The 21,270-nt window shown below is 36.9% G+C and overlaps 1 protein-coding gene across 1 annotated transcript in view; it reads right to left on the bottom strand.

Moving 5' to 3' along the window:
- Positions 1-2,468: 2,468 nt before the first annotated feature.
- PRCP (prolylcarboxypeptidase) overlaps positions 2,469-21,270 on the bottom strand; it is a 61,910-nt gene continuing 43,108 nt past the window's right edge. Inside the window, exons 7-9 of the mRNA XM_069469154.1 lie at positions 12,596-12,760; positions 11,812-11,999; positions 2,469-3,211 (exon numbers count right to left, since the gene is read on the bottom strand). Coding sequence (XP_069325255.1) covers positions 2,995-3,211; positions 11,812-11,999; positions 12,596-12,760 — 570 coding nt within the window. The 3' untranslated portion in view covers positions 2,469-2,994. The remainder of the gene's footprint in view (positions 3,212-11,811; positions 12,000-12,595; positions 12,761-21,270) is intronic.

Here is a 21,270-nt window from a genome sequence, read left to right as displayed (position 1 = left end):
GTCTGATCTTGTGATTTGGCAATACAATGGCATGGAAATAAAGGTGTGCCAATTTGAAGCCTAGGTGTCAAGAAACTTTGATTACCTCTACTCAGTCTCTTAGCACCTGCAACTATGATGTGAACAAGCCCAGGCTAACCTGTACAAGAAAAGAAACCATGTGCCCAGATGAGTACCCCAGAAACCAATGGCGCATTAACCCTCAGAAGTAGGGCCATCAGGGCCAGGCACGGTGGCTTCACCCCTGTAATCCTAGCACTCTGGGAGGCCGAGGCAGGTGGATCGTTTGAGCTCAGGAGTTCGAGACCAGCCTGAGCAAGAGCGAGACCCCGTCTCTACTAAAAATAGAAAGAAATTATATGGACAACTAAGAATATATAGACAAAAAAATTAGCTAGGCATGGGTGGTGCATGCCTGTAGTCCCAGCTACTCCGGAGGCTGAGGTAGGAGGATTGCTTGAGTCCAGGAGTTTGAGGTTGCTGTGAGCAAGCCTGACACCATGGCATTCTAGACTGGGCAACAGAGTGAGACTCTGTCTCAAAAAATAAATAAATAAATAGATAGATAGATAGATAAAGAAGTAGGGCCATCAGCATAAATGAGGGAGCCCAGACCAAATCACCAACTCATAAAATCATGAGCTAAATAAATGGTTGTTGCTTTAAGCCTCTATATTCTAGGGTGCTTTACTGGATAGAATGCCTTGGGGTCTGCATTCTTTCAATAGGATCAAGAAATACATCTGCTAGAATCAAGTTGTAATTATTGATAGATCTAATTGATAGTGCCATTCCAAGTGTCATTAAAAACAGCACTTAATCACTATGAGATAAGTAAATGTATTAATAGCTAATTTTGGTGTACTCAGGGCACTTAGGAAATCAGTTCTATTGTTCTAGGTTTTTAGATTTATTTCCACCAATAATTAGATGTGTGAGCTTGCATGATTCTCACAACAGCTTTGCACCTAAATTTTTTCAACTTTAAAATAAAACCAGAAAAGGGATTGCAAAGCTACCTTTTCAATAAAAATATATGTTAAGGAATTATTCCAAAATCAGTGTCATAGTTTTGATAAGTGACAACATCTTCTAATATCTGTTTCTTTTTCATTTTAAAATTAAATTTTAGCAAATTATAATTAGGCTAACTTCAGTTAAGGCTTCGTCTATGTATATGAGACGTATATATTAATAGGACCAAATTATGCTTGCAAAAAAAATATAGTCTTTTTTTGGGGAATTTGTTTCTTCAGAAAAATGTAACTTATCTAAACAATCAGTATTAAATGAAATGGCAAAGTATTTTAAAGATTTTAAAAAAGCAAAATACTTCATCCTAAATTCTTAAAATAAATTATAAGAATATCCTCTATTAAGCCCATAACCCTGCATTATATAACTTCTTAGTTGACAAAGAATAAAAACTAGTATTGTTTTGATCGTTAAATTCCCACCCCAGTAGACTATTCTTTGATGCTGAAACAAAAATAGTGACCAAATGCTTTGATAGATAACTCATTGCAATGAGAACTGAAGGCTTCCAAAACAAGACAAAGATTTTCCTGTATCTCCCCGATGCCAGAAAAAGTAAGGGAAATATTTCAATCTCCCACCCAAGAATGAACTCTATATCTGCACTTCAAAAACATAAGTGCTTTAGAAATGATCCAGCTCGAGGTACAATTTTTAAAAAGGAGAAAATGTTCCCAAGCAAGATGAAGAAAAAAAAATGATTGAGAGAAAATAAAAAGAAACAAGGAGGAAGAAACCTTTCAACAGAGTAGAAACTGTCTCTCTGTGTGTCCCTGAAAGGTTTTGATCCAACTCTATTTGTTATCCTAGAAAAGCTCTTCTGAAGAAAGGTCTCAGTGTAAGAACTGCTTGAAAGAAGCCAACCCCTTGGAAATAGGAAAGACTTGGCCATTTATTAATGTCAAATATGCTGCCTGCATGAATTAGTCAGCTTGTCTTTTGGAAGCCATACAGAAAAGTTCTTGTGCACCTGCCTCTTAGTATCCTGACACTTCTGGCTTTAATGACAGAAGTAACAAACACTAGAAAATAAAATTTAAAAAATTAAAAAGCTGAAAATAACTGTATTCTACTTTTGGAATAGCTGATTTATCAATTTTTAAAGGCTTCTTATTGAAGTATCATCAGTGACCATAGCATAAAACTTGTTCAGATTTAAAGTGAAAGGCAAAACAGAATCATTTTCTTAGACTGGCAGAATTTAACCAAATTACCACAAAACTGACCTTTGAAACAAAGAGAAATGAAGTAGAAAGAGGCCACATTTCTTACTGGAAGTACCGCGGTGGCAAATATCCCAGAACTAAGAAAAGCTGCCAAGTAGAAGAGAGAAAATTAAAGGACTTTCCAAAAACAGCCAACCCCAGTGCACACAGCATTCCCAACAGCTGGAGTGAGCTTCAGAAGCAACACACAGGTATAAGGTCCCAGCCTTATTCTTTATTTACAGCACAGTTCAAAGTCATTAAATCAAGTACAAAAGAAATGGCTCCCATTTCCTGGACTGGCATTAGACATCCTTCCTACCAGCTGCAATTACATCATTTTTATGTATCTTCTGCTTTTTCTTTTTGGAGGGTAGGGGTGGGCATTTACAAATGGGCCAAAGAGACTTCAACCTCAAAACCAAGGAGAAATCTCCATTTGCAGAGCAACAAAGGAAGTGACTCTCTCTCTTATAAAAGGCGGTCAGGAACTCTGTTCCATTTATGAGGGCCACCAATGGTGTGGGAGAGCTATCATGAAGAGATTCTTCCTGGAGGTGGTACAAAGACAGCAAGGACTCAGGAATCAAACTTGGGGGATGGCTGCTCTCACCACCATCATCCTCTCTTCTGTTTTAACCTCAGCCCCACCAAATCTAATGATAAATGAGGGAAAGTAATTACATGTAGAAAACCAAAGGGAATGTGGGTGGTGTGAACATAAAAGAAGAAAGTGAAAATGATCCAAAGTCTCTCACTTCTGCTTTCCCGCACTGTTATAGAAATCTCTGATCCATTTCTTCATGTGTTTAACTTCCAAGGTGCGGGCTAACAGCACAGACCTGGGATCTAAGGCATTGCTGGCTCGGAGATCTAAATGATGAGCTCCCTCTGGGATGGTGATGGCAACCAAGGTGTCTGTGATGTCCTTGGTTACTCCACCTCCTGACCAGGGGTCTAGTTCACCATTACTGCAAGTGAGAACAAGAAAAAAATTAAGATTAGGTTTTCATGTTTGTACTCAGATAAGAGAAACCTCTTATTAATACATGCTTAACACCTAAAATTATAAACTTATAGCTTGGGAGATTTGATCTGAGGAACTAATCTGTCATATAGAAAGGTACTTCATTTGCCTGTTCTGGACATTTCACATAAAAAGACTACAATAGATGGTCTTTTGTGACTGGCTTCTTTCACCTGGCATAATGTTTTCAAGTTTCATTCATGTTGTAGCATGAATCAGTACATCATTTCTTTTTATTGCCAAATAATATTCCATATCACATTTTATTTATCCATTAATTAGTTGATACACATTTGTATTGTTTCCATTTTTTGGCTACTATGAATATTGCTCCTTTGAACATTCACATACAAGTCTTTGTGTGGATGTATGCTTTAATTTCTCTTGGGCATATACCTAGGAACTTCTGAGACATATGGTAACTTAATCTTTTGATGAACTGCCAGGCTGTTTTCCAAAGTGGCTGCACCATTTTACATTCCCACTAGCAACATCCAATTTCTCTATAACCTTGCCAACACTTATTATTAACTGCCTTTTTGATTACAGCCTTCTAGTAGTGTGAAATGGTAATCCATTGTGGTTTTGATTAGCATTTCCCAAGAGACTGATGGTATTGAACATCTTTTCACATGCTGATTGGCCATTTGTACATCTTCTTTGGAAAACTGTCTACTCAGATCCTTGCCCATTTTTTAACTGGGTTATGTATCTTTTTATTTTTGAGTTGTAAGACTTCATTATATATTCTGGTTACAAGTCTCTTATCAAATACATGATTTGCAAATATTTTCTCCCATTCTGTATGCTATCTTTTAACTTTCTTGATAGTATCACTTGTAGCAGAGACATTTTTCATTTTCATGAAGTTCAATTTATCTATTTTTTTGTTGTTTGTGTTTTTGGTATTATATTTAAGAAACTACTATCTAACCCACAGTCATGAAAATTTGTTCTTATGTTTTCTCCTAAGAATTTTATAGTTTTAGCTTTTAGATTTAAATTTTTGGTTTGAGTTAATTTTTTGTATGGTACAAAATAGGAATCCAACTTCATTCTTTTGCACGTGGATGTCCAGTTTTATCAGCATCATTTGTTGAAAATCATATTCTTTTCATAATGAACTGCCCTGGCACTCTTGTTGAAAATCAATTGACCATACATATGAGGGTTGACTTCTGTACTCTCAATTCTCTTCTATTTATCTATATGTCTATCCTTATCCCAGTATCATATTGTATTGACTACTGTACTTTTGTAATACGTTTGAAATCAGGAAGTATGTGTTCTTCAAATTTGTCCTTCCTTTTCAAGATTGTTTTGGCTATTTTGGCTTCCTCGTATTTCTGTGAATTTTAGGATCAGCTTGTCAATTTCTGCAAAAAAGCCAGCTAGGAATTTGATAGAGATTGATTGCATTGAATCTGTAGCTCAATCAATTTGAGTATTGCCATCTAAATAGTATTATCTCTTCCAATACATGAACATGAGATGTCTTTTCATTTAAAGTGATTTTTAATTTCTTCCAACAATGTTTTATAGTTTTCAATGTATACATCTTACACCTCTTTTGTTAAGATTATCCCTAAATGTTTTATTCTTGATGCTACTATAAATCAAATTGCTCCCTAGTAGTATTAACTCCACACATGCCACAGTGGTTTAGAGTTTACAAAGCCTTTCATATTTGATCATTATAACAACCCTAGGAAGTAGGTTTAATTACAACCCTTTTATAGATGAGAAAATTAATGCCCAAAGAGGTCAAAAGGCTTGCGCAAATCATTCAGCTTGGCAAGTCTGATTCAAACTCAGGTCTTATGACCCTAGTTCAATGTGCAATTGTATACTATTATACAATGCATTTCATAGACACATGATTGCTGTTGGAAGTCAACAGCTCATACGTTCTTGACTTGTGTGCAGAGTAAGAAGAATGTGAGTTTCAGGATCAGACACACCTGTATTCCAGTCCCAAGTTTGCCTCTCATCTACTTTATCTCATGGAAACTCAGATTCCTCAGAATAAAATTGGCACTGAAATACCTGGATCTAAGTACTTGCCCCATGGCACTTTCCCCTCACATGACACCTCTGGCATATCTTATCTACATACCACTTAAAATCATTTACAGAACATTGTTATGTGTGTTCTGACATTTGTTTAATGCGCAGTCCATTTTGCTGGTATTGTTTACAAAGCTTGAAATGAAAAAATCTTCACATATATAAAATTATTCCCATAAATTGCATAATCATAAAAAAAATCTCTCAGTTATAAGTACAATCTATACACAGAAGACTACCAAATAATATCTCTAGCCAGGACTTTTCCCGTAAACTTCAGAACCAAAATTCAACTGTCTACTTGATATTTTTACATGGAAGTCAAATTAGACGTCTCAAACTTATCAGGTCCAAAACTGAGTTCCTGATACTCCCCAATTGCCAGCCAACCTCGCCCACCATCTTCCCAATCTCTATTAATGGCAACTCTATCCTTTTAGTTGCTCAGGCCAAAAAGTGTGGTGTCACCTTTAATCTTCTCTTTGTTTAACACACAGCCTGACAACAAATCCTGTCAGCTGTATCTTCAAATACACCCAGAATCTAACTTCACCACCTCCACTGCTGCCACCCCAATCGAAGTCACCATTCTTTCTACCCTGAATTACTGCAATAGCCTTTTAACTGATTTTCCTGTTTCTACTCTTGTCCCCTACAATTTAGTATCAAATAGAGCAGCCAACACGATTCCTGTTAAAACCTGAACCAGATTATGTCACTCTTCTGCTCAAAACACTGTAAGTTTTCCCATCTTGTTCACAGTAGAAATCTAAGTCCTTATTAGAACCAACAAGTCTCTACTGACCCAGGCCCTCTGCTCTCTGCCTCTTTGATATCATCTACAGCTACTCTCTCCCTTACTCCACTCCAGCCACACTGACCTCTCCTTCCTCCAGCTGAAGAAGAACATGCTGGGGGCATTTACCTCTCAATGCTTCGCCCTTGCTTATTCCTCTCACCCCACCAACCTAATAGCTAACTCCTGTACTTCCTCCAGGTCATTTTTCAAAAGTTACTCCTGGGTGACGTCTTCCCCATCACTCTGATCTAAAATTTCAACTGTTTTTCTTCCCCCTGACATTTCATAGCCCCTTTTCCTGGTTTATCTTTTTCTTCTTAGCACGTATACCCTCATAACATGTTTATAGGTGCTATCTTATTTTATTATCTATCTTATCTCTCAAACTAGAACTCCATGAGGGCAGGGCAGGGACTTTTGTCTGTTTTGTTTATTTCTATATCCTCCCAGTTTCTGGAACCAGAACTGGCTCACAGTAGGAGCCAAACAAATATTTGCTGAGTGAATGAAAAAAGAATTTAGGTGTCTAGTTGTCTGTTGCCTTGTACTGGATACCTTACATGGAGATCCATAAATATACAAGTTCATGAACGTGTTGTAAGTCACTTCAGTACTTTTTACATGAGAAAACAGAGTTGACATAAATGATTAATACAAATATACAGAGACTGACCTTCAGCTGTGTACAGTAATGAAAAGAGCAATAAATTAAGTCATCAGATCTAAGTTTTATATCCTTACAAGCTGCATGACCCTGGGTAAGTTAACTGACCCCTGTGAACCTTGATTCCCACGAGTATTATAGAAAAAAATTTTTTTAAAGAAAGATAATGCCCCTTTCTCACAAAGATATTGTGAGGCTCAAATTAAGTAATAAATGCGGAAATAGGTATAAACCATAAAATACACAAACATGCAGTATAATTATAATTATTATCATATTCTGTAAGCATGATAGTATTAACACCTCTGAGAGTTAAATGAATCATGAAAACGGATGTGAAAGTGTTTCTCATAAAAATTTGCTCAGAATACTAATTTGATCGACGTCTTCTAGGTAAATGTACAAATTAAATGAGAAAATAAACACTTAGGTACATCACCTATATGGGTGTTTGAAATACACTATTAGCCAGGTGTGGTGGCTCACACCTGTAATCCCAGAACTTTGGGAGGTGCAGGCAGGAGGATTGCTTGAGTCCAGGAGTTGTAGACCAACCTGAGCAAGAGTGAGATCCTATCTCTACAAAAAATAGAAAAATTAGCCAGGTGTGGTGGCACAGGCTGTAGTCCCAGATACTTGGGAGGCTGAAACAGGAAGATCACTTGAGCCCAGAAACTCCAGGTTGCAGTGAGCTATGATGAGACACCACACTGCGCTCCAGCTTGGGCAACAGAGCGAGACTCTGTTTCCAAAATAAAAAACTAAAAATAAAAAATAAAAGAAATACATTGAAATTCCATGTTCCATTCAATTGCAACTTAATAACATTTTTCTTCAAAAAGTATCAGTCCATTCTGCAGTGCACTATGATTGCACCTGTGAATAGCCACTGCACTACAGCCTGGGTGACACAGTGAGACTTCATCTCCCAAAAAAAAAAAAAAAAAAAAAATTAAAAATTTTAAAAAAAGCTTCAAAAATGTACTTTTTTGGTTTTATTAAAAACAAAAAGGAAAACTCCCATGCAGAACAGAAGCCTTAGTTTTCAACTACCAGATAAATTTTTAAAGTAAACTATACAGGGAGTTGGATTCTCTTAAGTGAACAAATAGCCTTTATCATTATTCCAATTTGACAGGCCCAACCCAGATAGGAAACTCTCCATTATTTGCAAAACAAAAAAGCTATCCCAACAGCCACATAATAAGCAAACTGCATTTGATTTAAAAGGTCATCTGAAATAGCCTAGTGGCTTAGCAACAGTGTTTGGAGTTGCTGAGAGACCTAAGATGCACATGGACTTGAATTTCTTGGTCCTAGACATGTGAAAGCTAAACCAATCATTGGGAAATCTACAAAAAAAAAAAAAAAAATTGCTTTCAGGAGAGGATCTAGATGCCTGGGTAAAATTCCCAACAGGGAGCCTCACTTCTTCGCTGGCAACAATTAATTTGCCTGAGAAACGATGTTAAACTAACCAGCTCCTCAGGGATACTCTTTTGGATTTATATTTAAGTAACTGAGAATGACTGTTGATAAAATAATGTCTATGGGCCGAGAAAGAAAATAAATCCTCCTGATAAAACTACTGTGAAATTAAAAAAAAAATTGCTGAAATGAGACTATTAACAGCTACTGTTAATACTAAGGCCTCATTCATTCAATAAACGCTTACTGAGTACCTACTATATATCAGGCACTGATTGGGCACAAGGGATTCAACAGTGAACAAAACTGACAAAATCCCTACTTTCAGGTGTTTACTTCTACAATAATCTATTTACCCCTTGAAATAACCCTGTTAGATAATCATTATTATTTTTAACTTATATAAACTGGCAGTTTGCCCAAGGCCATGCAGTTAATTCAGGGAAGGAGCAGAATGGCATCAAAGTCTATCTGACTTCAAATCCTTCACTGGCAAATCTCTAATCCAACAATCACTGATTGAACCTTCCACCCAGAAAAGCAGTCACAATTGGATTTGTATGAGACAACCTAAGGAGAGAAGCCTGGTCACAAAGATACTTTCTACAGGGTTCCTTGGACATTTTCTTATTTATCAACCAGAAACGTTTTATAGCTGGTAGCCACTAAGTACACAGAACAGAGACTCCTTAGGCTGCTCCTTTACTTTGGGAATGTTCTTTATTCAGAAAAGCAGGATAATTTTCAATTTTGTGATAACTTGAAAATTTTACACTGGATTTTTCATACCTAGCAGCCTATAGAAAAAGATTTTTTTATAAAAGTAGACTTGCCACTGCAGAAAGATAAACCAGCAACTTCACACAGTCTCGCCTTTAAATTTTCACATGCTTCTAAAGCCTTCCTGAGCTGTATGTTTCACTATTCACCCTTACCAACACACACAATTAATGGGCAACCATTATGTGCCAGTCACTGTAGCAGGTGCTAAAGGCACAGAGATTAAGATGAGGCTCCTGACACTGAGAAGATCATAATCTCATTGGGCAGATAGAAACACAAACAGATAATTTCCACACAGAGTGATAAGTGGTATTCACAGGTGCTAGGGGAGCTAAGGAGGTAGCAGAAACCTATCCTCCCTGGAGGAGTCAGGGAAGATTTCTTGGAAGAGGCCTGAGTCTTAAGAAAAGAGGAAAAAGAGGAAGGGAAAAGACATTCAGGGCCAAATATTCAGTTCCCTGTGGCTAGAACATAAGGTGCAAGGTGGAGAGTGTACATTCATTTATTCATTCATCAAATATTTCTTGAGCACATCTATTTGCAAGATCTGGGTCAAATACTTTGCTAGGTTAACTCTTTTAAGCATCAAAACAACCTCATGGGGTGAGTGGTATTATTATTCTCATTTTACAGAAGATAAAACTGAGAATCAAAGAACAAGTAATTTTATTTTAGACAGCTCATTCTACCTCTGCGTAGCTTTTTTTGAAAGTCCTTCCTTACACTGAGCTATAATTTCTGTTTACTGACTTCTCTTCTATTCCCCAAGCTTTTCTCATGAAATAAGCAACCTCCTCTAATGATAATGATAATGATGATGATTTTAATAGCTTGAGAAAAATAATATAAAAGAACAAATGAATAACTAAAATACTTATCTGTAATGGTGAAAACCAATAAAAAAGGACAATGTATTTGACCAAAACTCATATGTTAAAACCTCATACAAAAATTAAAGATTCCACTTAACAATTCAACTTGAACTTCAGCTTTGTAGGGTCAAAGCAAGGATGGATGAGCTTAAAGTTTAGAATGCTAGAAAAATCTGTGTAAATACTCCATGAAGATAAGCTCCTAAAGAAAAACAAGAAATTGACAAAGTACTTCCTCCTCTGATGGAATAAAGATGAGCTTGGAGACATAAGCTATGGTCCGACTGTCCCCCAAAATTCATGTGTTGAAACTTCATCCCCACTGTGGTAGTATTAAGAGGTGGGGCCTTTGGGGAAGTGATTAAGTGAGGAGGGCTCCACCCATTTGAATGGATTAGTGCTTTAGAAAAAGGGCTAGAGGAAACAGGCTCAGGCCCCTTTTTGCCCTTCAGCCTTCTGCCCTGTGAGATGCTGCCCTCAAGGTACCATCTTGGAAGCAGAGACCAGGCCCTCACCAGACACTGAACCTGCCAGGGCCTTGATCTTGGACTTCCCAGCCTCCATAACTGTGAGCAATAAATTTATGCTGTTTATAAATTACTCACTCTCAGGTATTTTTGTTATAGCAGCACTAGTGCACTAAGACAGATCCAAAGGCTTATACTTTGGTCTTTTTTAGTCCTCTCAGTCCTTTCAAGTATTCCTGATTCAAACACCCTAAATTTGTCACAGCTTCCTTAAATACCCTAAGTAGATTAATTTATTCAACTATAATTTTATAAGATTAAGTTGAAGGATATAGTTTTGAAGAATTGTATAGAGGACAAGGAACATGATTTAAGGAAATTAAACAAAAAGAATCTTTAAGTTTGCCACTAAAGTGTCTCATCTTTTATTTGAAGACAGGTATCCTGCTGGGTTAGAAAATAGCAAGAGTCCAATAAGTCAGAGGCTTTTTTACAAAGTTGAAAGTGCCACCAGCCTAAACTCAGAAAGTCAAGCTCCAGGCAAGCTGCACTCCTCACTCCTAAAAGCTACTGGCTATGTACCAAAGACCAAATCTGACTCTTGTTTAAAAGAGCTTATAAAAAAATGACATTAACAATTTAAGCAATAGCTCTGGTTAAGAGGTATGTAGTGGTATCTCTCTCCTTTTTTCATATAGATTTGGAGAAATGTTTGATTAACTAGTTGCTATCTTATGAGCTGACAACCTAGTGTTCAAGCTATTATAGAACACGGAAATTTTGAAGTCATAGTCAGATACACAGAGTCTACTCAGTTAATTCTAATATGAACCAATTGCAACTATGTTACTTCTTAAGGGCCAATGTAACATAGAAGAACAAACGTGGGTTTTGTAGTCAGACAGGCCAAGGTAGAAATCTGGCTTTATCACTTAGTAACTAAAACAAAGCTGAATGAGCTTTGGCAAGTGACTGAACACAGTGACCTTCAGTTTCCTCCTTAGTAAAAAAGTGACTGTAACAACTAATTCACAAGGATGTTGTGAGGATTTATCTAGGTAATTTATTTAAAGTGCCTCATACAGTATTTGGAACAAAACAGTATGGGCATTTCAAAAGTTTGTCAAATAAATACTGAAAATTTTTTATGATCACTAACAACAATAAGACAAATTGAGAACAACAGGTGATGCTTCATTTTGTGCTGGAGAGGTTTTTTTTTAATATTTAAAAATTGTGTTGCTATAGTTTTTTAAGCCTTTAATAAAGTACACTGGTAATAGGGCATAACATCATAACTCTTCTCAGTATCCTCTGTCTTTGAAGGAGTAGGAAAACATGATGGGTACCACTGTTGTATTCTTTGTAGTTTTAGTGTCCACCATTTCCCTAGTTCTATTTCCTTAGCTATTCTACAGATGTTTCCATCAACCAGAGTTTTTCTTTGGACCAGCTAAAACTCACCTGAAAACTATGTTCGTATGTGAACTGATGTTTTTGCCTCCATACAGGGTAGTGATCCAGGAAGGCCTCGGTCTCACACCCCACTGGTTAAAACAGTCATCAGAAAATTCCTTCAAGTTCCACAAGTGAGGTTCAAACATGTCATCGATACCATTAGTACAAAAAGGCATGACCATTTCTGTGCAAGCCTAAGAAGCAAACCAAGAGAGGATCCAATGAGAAAATAAGGCAAAAAGAGGTTAAATAAAATATCCGAAGTCATATGGCTGGTAAATAGCAGAGCCAGGTTTGAACTCAGGCAAGCCAGCTTCAGAGTCCCTGCTCTTTACTTCTATGCCATCCAACCTCTCGTTATACATAAAACAGCTTGGCTGAGAAGTCACAGAAGTTAGGACTACGTATCCTTTCTTTGTAAACTGCTTTCTTTAACATCATTTATCATATTTAATCCTCAAAACAACTCTGGAAGGAAAATATCATTATTAGGCTCATTGTGCAGATGAAGGAATGGTGGCTCAGAGAAAGTCAAATTAGACTCCCTCTCTTTTATGCTTTATAGGATTTATGAAGCCTAGAAGAGTGCCTGACACATGGTAAGCACTAAATATACATGTGGCGATGAATAAATGAATCAATGAACAAGGAAACTTGTCCAGGGTCTCACAATGTAAGATAACAGAGCCAGAACTGGATCCGGATTAGGTGACAAAACCTTGTGTACCCTGTTGCAGCACAACTGTACCAGTGAAAAGTGAGTTCCTTTTGGGGAAATTATATCACTTACCTGATAGCTCCAACCCAGGGATCCCAGACTGCTAGTTGTTGTCTCTGAAATATTCAGGCATTTCGCCTGGCCGGAATAATTATAATATACATTCAGAGCCTGGAAAATATTCTGCAGCAGCAGTGAATCAGATACATTGGGATTTCTCAAATACTGGCACACTACCTATCATTTTAGAGAGATAAACAGGGGAAGAGTTAGAACATAAATATAAAATGAGTGACAGTTTAATAACACAAAGAAGAAATACGATTTTGATTTGGTCATAAAATATTTTCAAGCATCTGCCTAAACGCTTGACAATTTCTATCTCTTGAGTATAAAACCTTTTATAATAAACCTCTTAAATTTCTCCCCAGGCTACAGAAATAAATCAAAGCCATTTGCATGGTATGCAAAGTCTTCTCCACCTACCACTCTAGCTTCATCTTTGCTGCCTTTGCTCCAGCCTAGCAAAACCACTCTCCACCACACCACACTCCTTCCTTCCTTTTTGCCCTTGCTCATGCGCTTTTCCCACTCTCCTACTCCACTGTTGCCTGGCAAACACCAACTTATCTTTTACAATATTCAGCTCAAATATCACCTCCTCTCTGAGGCCATCCTTGCCTATATGTCCCAGTTGGGAAGAACCAAACCAATCCCTTCTTGGTGCCTCCACTATAGCCTGTACCTATTTCTGTCAGAGCCCCTGTAATGCTCTATTGTGCTCACCTGATTCCAGAATGTCTCCTTCCACACTTAGCAATATATTAATATCTGATAACTAAATGTTTGCTGAATGAATGATATTTTTATGAAAATGCAAATTTGTCCCCACATGTCTCTGGTTGTGAAATATACATCTTATCCATTATGCTACCCAGCTTAGGAAATATCCCCTTGTAAAATGGCAAATAGCCCCTGTGGCAAGGAAACACATTAAGCTCACATCCTCTATCAACACATTGACAAGTGATCTGGTCCTTTCCCATTTCATATGGAAAAAATATATATAATAGGCAAGTTCTGACAAAAAAGAGACAAATCCAGAGAAGGAACCAGGAAGGAAGGAGCCCGGGAGGAGTAACAACAGGGCCTGGGCTGGGGACATGCTCCCAGTCAGGAAAGGAAGGTATAAGAAAGGATATAAGAAGCTACAAGCAAACCGGGCCCCTCATCACAATTCTACCTGCTGCCAGCTGCCTGCAACACTTTCCTGAAAAAAAGGGAAACTTGAAAAGACAGAGAAATGACTTGTAGGGAAAATTCACTCTCTCTCCCCAAATGTATTCTGTACAACAATATTTCTATAAAATGTTAATTGGCACTTTGTGAAAAAAGGTTTCTTAGTCAAATAATTTTAAGAAATGTTGTATTAGCAAATGTGAACAATTTTCTTAACTGCAGGATTTCTCACAGCCTTTAACATGCTCAACTGCAATGGACTTGCCAAAAGGAAAACAGAATGTGTACCATTCCCAGTAAGTTTCCAGGAATACTGAGTGTGAGAAAAGTCAGAAATTAAGATGTCCAAATAATAGGATATACATTTAAAAAGTAGCTGTGAGGTCCTAAGAATAAGGTATACCAGGGTTTAGGATGTACAAGAAGAAACAGAATTGAGCTTAACTGAGAGCTTCACAAACCTATCAAGCCTAAAGCAATAAGGAAATGCAAATTAAAGAAAAATTAAAAGTCAAAACAGTATTTTACTATTTTGACAACTCTCAATTATTCATGGTAAGTCAAAAAATACCTAACATTTGCATAGCACTTTTCTCAGAAAATGTTCCTAAGAAATATGCCAGTAAGAAATTCGCAAGACAATATAAAAATCAAGAACCAATCACAAGATTGCCAACTATCTACTGCCAACAGTTGATCAGCATTCTTTCCTGAATCTGGACACCAACAGCAGATTCAGCTCTTTCAAAATGCAGCACAAAACCACAGAGTGGACACGTGGAATGCAGAGAAGAGCATTATGTTCAAGCACAGCATAGTAGATGAGGCAGGGGGAAAATGCAAGCTGGGCAGGGGGAAAGGAGGTACTGATATGCAGCAACAAGTGGCCCAAAACTCTGGAAAAGAACAGTAGCAAGTGAGTGTGACTCACATGCTGGCATCAGAGCCCCTCTTACAGCTTAGAACACTGAGCCTCTGTCAAGCAAAGAAAAGGAGTCCCTATGAATAGCCATCTCCACAAATAGCAGTTACTGTCACTCTTTAAAAGACACAAGCATGGCGGGAGACTGGCACTGGCTGACAATAATTGGGTTTTGGCAGCCCCAGTTACACAGAGAGAACATCGTGGTCAGAAACTTGGCCTCCGCTGATAGAAATTCCATGTCCAGATTAAGGGCAATCCTGGGCCCACTGTCCTCTGTGAGGTCAGATCACCCTTGGGGTACTGGATCCAGTTCTGAGCACCATACCTTAACAAGGACTCGGACCAATGTTAGAAAATCCCAAGGGGAGCAGTCAGGATGGGTAGTTGAAGAATAGTTGAAGCAACCCTAAAATTGGTCATTTGCATCATTCCCAACCTTTCACTATTACAAATAAGGCTATAGTAAATATATTTAGGGCTAAATCTTTATACATATATACTTAATTGTTTTCTTGAGATAAATTCGTAGAGGAATTACTGGTTCAAAGGACATAAACATTTTTAAAGCCCTTGGTACATCCTGTCAAACTGCCTTATAGAAAGGAAGTTTATAATTCTAGATTTTATAATTTTATAATTAATTCTAGAAAGGAAGTTTATCAATTTATAATTCTACCAGTCTGCTTGATAGGTGGCCTGAAAAAATGTCACTTAAAAACTTTTTTGCAAAAATATTTGCAAATTTACTATGGGAATTTTATTTTAGGTGGTTTTAAAGTTCTTTTCTAACTCAAAGATTCTGTGAATCTGAGCATAATTCTCTAGCATAAAGAACACAATCACTAATATCTCCACGCACCTCCTTAACAATTTTGGTAGCAGAATGAATGAAATTTCAAAAAAATGCTGAAGTCATACTAGTAAGACCAGCCTTATTCTCATGCTTATTCAAGGACTATAGAAATTCAAAAGGAGATATTCACATACTTTCATCAAAGATCTATAGGATGCATAAAACACATAAATATTAAGTTAAACCATATGAAATTCCCACATTTATAAGTCTAACACAGTCAAATATTAGCAATATTGGTTCAACCTCATATAATACTTCAGCTTAAACTTCACAATTTGCAGATTACCACCCACTTGATGAGAGCAAGCACTTGACCCATTGATTATTTACATAGACTCTGATCTAATCAGACAAGGAAAGAATCCCTGCCAACCACCTCTGTCCAAATACTCAACACCTGGGTAACTGTACTTTCTATTTATTTTGTGAGCACTAGCAAACAGCCTCTTCTAAACAATCTCTCCATGAGGCATATCATTCCTACTTATGCCATAAATGCCCTGAAATGGGCACGGCTGGGGCCGACGTTGCCAGTACAACTATTGAATATTCCTTGAGGCCAGGTTCTTTCCCCACAGTGACTCAGGAAGCAGCATATTATATAATGACCATTCCCATTTCACAGAGGAGAAAACAAGCTAGAGATGTCTGGCTATAGATACACAGTTTAAAAACTATGAATACAGGAAGAGTGATGATTGAGTATTCACGTTCACCTTGTTCCACTGTTGGCACATTGCCCACCTGATGTGGAAAAAAAACAACTATGAAAATAGATCTGAACTTAGACTTTCATCAAAAAGTCTTAGTATAGGCCGGGCGCGGTGGCTCACGCCTGTAATCCTAGCACTCTGGGAGGCCGAGGCGGGTGGATTGCTCAAGGTCAGGAGTTCGAGACCAGCCTGAGCAAGAGTGAGACCCCGTCTCTACTAAAAATAGAAAGAAATTATATGGACAACTAAAATATATATATAGAAAAAATTAGCCGGGCATGGTGGCGCGTGCCTGTAGTCCCAGCTACTCGGGAGGCTGAGGCAGTAGGATCGCTTGAACCCAGGAGTTTGAGGTTGCTGTGAGCTAGGCTGACGCCATGGCACTCACTCTAGCCCGGGCAACAAAGTGAGACTCTGTCTCCAAAAAAAAAAAAAAGAAAGAAAAAAAAGTCTTAGTATAATAATCTGCCTTCCTGATATTATATTAGTAACAATAATAGCTATTATTATTATATAATTAGCATTAATTTAGTGCTACTATATACAAGATCCTATGAAATATTCATAACAACCCTAAGAAGCATTACAGTTGCTATTATTTCCAATTTGCAAACAAGGAAATAAAAGCACAGAGAGGTTAAGAAACTTGCCCAAAGCCACATAGCAAGGAAGTGGCAGAGCTGGAATTCAAATGCAGACTCTCTGGAGCTTCCATATATAACCACTATACTACACATACCTAACTTTGAACATTATAGAAAATTAACTTTTAGAAAAAGTTAAGAGAAAAATAATAGAAACAGTGCCTACATATACATGCAGTATCATGCTTAACTTTTTAAACAAATTTGGTTTTACTCTTAGGTTGTCTTTATATTTTTCTAAGTTTATTTATTTTAGGCAAAAAATCAGAACAAATTCTGTGGCAATATGAAGTCATAAAACTTTTTAAATGATTAATAGTAAAAAGAAAACTGTAAAATAGACTAATGTGAGGCTCAAGAATAAGCACTTGAAATGGACAGACTTAATTCACTTTCTATTCAGGAAACCCTTAATAAGAACATTAGATGCCCATTTTAATAATTCTGGGTTTAAAGCGTATAGAAATAGTGGAGAAAGCAGAGCATTCATGCAATCTTAGTACCAAACTAATCAGATCTACACCCAAATATTTAGGTTTTGCCCTTTGACCCCACATACACCAGAGAAAGTAAAGATAATGATTTGTTTAAAAGCTTTAAGTGTTGCTACCAATGAAGATAAGCATTTGAATAAGAGAAAGAAAAAGGGGGCAGAAAGAAAATTTTTTAAAAGAGGAAGGAAAGAAGATAGGTTTAAAAAAAAAAAAAGACCAATCTCCTCTCAGAGAGGATAGTGCATCCACATTAGAGAAAGGATTAAGCAGATACATTCAGCTTTTCTAACAGATTTTCTTTCTCTAAGGCTTCAATACCCCTCTCACACTCACTCAGATAATCACATTAGTTTTGTCATTAAAAGCTCTCTTTTCATAGAATGCACCTAAACCGCTTAAACCACCCAGAGAGGTCGCATATATTACCAAACACCAAGACAAACGGAAGAGATTTTCCATCTTATGTCTTATTATTTCACTATATCTATTGCATGATATACTGCATGTGTGATGAGTTACCAGCTAAAAACTGATTTCAAAATTAAAATACTACAGTATCCTTTAAAACCGCTCTTTAAGCTGAGAAGAGACCTAGTAGTTTTTATGCTGACAGAACAGTCAAATGACAGAGGGGTTTTCTATTTCCCTTTTCTCTTCTTCCTTGTGTTCTACTGGCCAAGTCCATGATTATTTCTGCATGAATGTTGCAGCTTCTGTTAACAGTAAACAAAAGCAAATGGAGTCTGAGTGTGCAAAGCCCAAAGACAAATTAAAAAGAACGATACTTGAATTGACACGGAAAATGGCATTTAGTCGCTGCCCATGGATCCTTCAGAACTGTACAAGATCCAGACAGAATTGGAAATCACCTGCTTTTTTTCATAACCCAACTGTTACATATTATCTCACCACCCTAAGCCTGAGTTACAGACTCAGAAAAGGGCGGCTGTTTGTCAGCCCTTTAAAAAGGAGGAAGTGTATCAGAGGGAGGGGGAGTCCTGGTTAAATGGAACTATCCAAGTGAAAGAGCGGTCCCCAACTGGGTAGTGTTTCAGGGATTAGTGGGTTGGGAGAACAGAGAGGGGGGTCAAGAAAGGAGAAATAGAATGAACAGTGAAAGAAAGTGATCCGAAGCTACAAGTTTGGGAGAAAGACATGTAGTGGAAAAATTCTGAAAATCAGATGCGGAACTAACTATTGGATGAAACTGGAGACAGACAGAAGCAATGGAAGTTTCTCAGGCAAGAAGCAAGAGAGAAGATTACTTCTGGTGCTATGCAGGCAGGAAACAGAATCATAAATATAATATAAGCAATCAAGAATTCTTTGGTTTGTCAAGAGAAAGGATAATGTCAGTAAGAAATAACTGAAAAGAATGACAAGTATTAATCCTGGATAAAAGAAGTAAAAGGTGATAGTGGGGGAAAGACACAAAGTTATGTTACCTTAAAAATAAACTTTTATTATATATATGTACAAAAGATAAAAGAAGGGTTGTACTAAATCAAAAATAGACAACAAAATATTTAAGGTGCATTCCACTGGTTTTGAGTAATTATTTAGGAGCAAAGGACAAAATATTTATTTATATTTAAGACTCAACAGCAAAATATCTCAAAAGGAACATTAAAGAAGTGGGAAGAAGATCAAAGGTTTTTTTTTTTTTTTTTTTTTGCTTACTGTTCCAAATCACAGTAAACCAACTGACACTAAACAGCTATATTCCTCTGCTGGCTCTTTTTCTAGATCAGGGGTAAACAAACTGACAATCACCAGGCCAAATCCAGCCCATTGCCTGTTTTTGTAAATAAAGTATTATTGGATACATCCATCCTCATTCATTTACATATTGTCTATGGCTACTTTCATGCTACAGCTGCAGAGTTGAGTAATTGTGACAGAAACCATATGGCCAGCAAAGCCTAAAACATAGCCCTTTACAGAAAAAGTTTGCCAACCTCTGTTCTAAATAATAAGGGCATTCCCCATATGTTTTTATCATCTGACAACTCATTTGTTCTTCAAGTGAGAATAAAGATGCAAATATAATTCTCACTTAGTACACAGATACAGTAAGTACTGAGTTAAATCTGATAGTTGTCACACTGTGAGCAGCGATCTGCTCAAACCTTCGGTCAAGTCTCCTGCTAATTCAGTGCAATATGGTAGAAGATCATAGGCTCTGAACAGTGGCAAAAACAAGTTCAAATCCCACTTCCAGCACCTCTTAGTTGAGCTTTAATTTCTTCTCCCCAAATCTGAGATTATACCTCTTTTTCCCCACAGATTTTTGTAAGGATTAAATGAGACAGCATATATGAAAATGCTTTGTAAACAGTAAAATGATATATAGATGGATAAGGCATTATTAGCACATAGACATTTATGGAGACTAAGTGGTCTAGATTTAGTTTCCCTTTATTATTTTGATCCAGATTTTCTTAACATGAGAGAGATTTGCTCTTTTTAATAACTCTGCATTGTCAAAATTCAATTCAGTACATATTTACCTCCAGCCTGCTATGTGTAAGACACTCACTCATCATTCTACTTTTTACATGAAGAAAAATAACTCTAATAACAAATGGACTTGTTCCATTTTAGTTACAGTTTTAAGTAAGGTGCATATGTAATAGTTCAAAGGGACAGTTAAATTAAAAGTGCTTTTGCAACCTGGTTCTCATATTACCAATTCTATTTTCATTTCCAGCACCCATTCTAGCTGTAGAGTCAGTTATATTCTCCAAACTTTACCATCAACTCGACCAGCATTTGTTTTTAAAACTAAGAGGAAATTTCTTTACAAAGGAATGCTTAAAAAGAGCATATACAATAAAGAATTTTGACATGAAAAAACCTTAAAATTTATACTGTAATGTGTCTTTACACTTTCCAAAGTGTTTTTACTTCCAATGTTTTATTTGATTCTCACCACAACCCTATTTAGCATGTAAGTATTGTTATCCCATTTTGCAAAGGAAGACACAGAAGGTTGGGGTAGAAAAGCACTTTGCCCAACATCATACAGCTGGTAAGTGGAAGTTCTGGATCAAACCTTCAGGATCTAAGTCAATGTTCTTTCCACTCTACCATCCTGTGTGGCGATCATTCCTTCACAATGCTTGTAGCACTCAGAATGCTTCAGCAGCTGACTGGATCATAGTACTATGATAATAGCTGCCATTTATTAAGCATCAACCATGTATTACATAGATCCAGGCATTATATATATAAAGGCAGTCCCGGGGTTACAGTGAGATACATTCCTGAGAACGTCTTTAGGTTGGATTTATACGTAACTTGGATGTCTGATGAACAGCACAGATACAATAATGCTCATAACAATACTACAATGGGTCGTTGTGGTAGTAATAATACAGTGTAATAATGTTAATATTCCTGTACTGTAACAATAAGTTACAGAAACTATTGTGCTCTTTCTTTTCATTCAAACAAATAAAACACAAAAACTCATTCAAAAAGTTTATGTAGGAGATAGGAGAAATTTCAAAAAAGAATATTAAAGGTTGACACCTAATGTTGCATCAACACTAGTTTAACAGGAATGTTACAAGTGTGTTTTGATCTTCCAAATCAATAATAACCTTTCCATTTCAATAATTAACCCACTATGCTGCTTTCATTGGAGCACTGCCTTCTTCATGTTCTATTATTCTCACTTTATCCTTTATAAATTGTTCTGATAGCAGAGCAACTGAAGCCTATGCTTTCCCAGTGAATGATGGCATCTGGCCTTTCTCTGAACACTTAATTATTTCTACTTTCATTTCCATTGTAATCATCTTTCTCTTTGCTGTAGGCTCACCCAGCCTTGCAGTGAACTTTCACTTTGGATGCATGGTCATAAGGGTAAAC

Source organism: Eulemur rufifrons, chromosome 6 (genome assembly GCF_041146395.1).
Source record: "Eulemur rufifrons isolate Redbay chromosome 6, OSU_ERuf_1, whole genome shotgun sequence".
NCBI lineage: Eukaryota > Metazoa > Chordata > Mammalia > Primates > Lemuridae > Eulemur > Eulemur rufifrons.
Note: the sequence above shows the minus strand (reverse complement) of the source record. Positions and strands in the feature narration are given on the sequence as shown.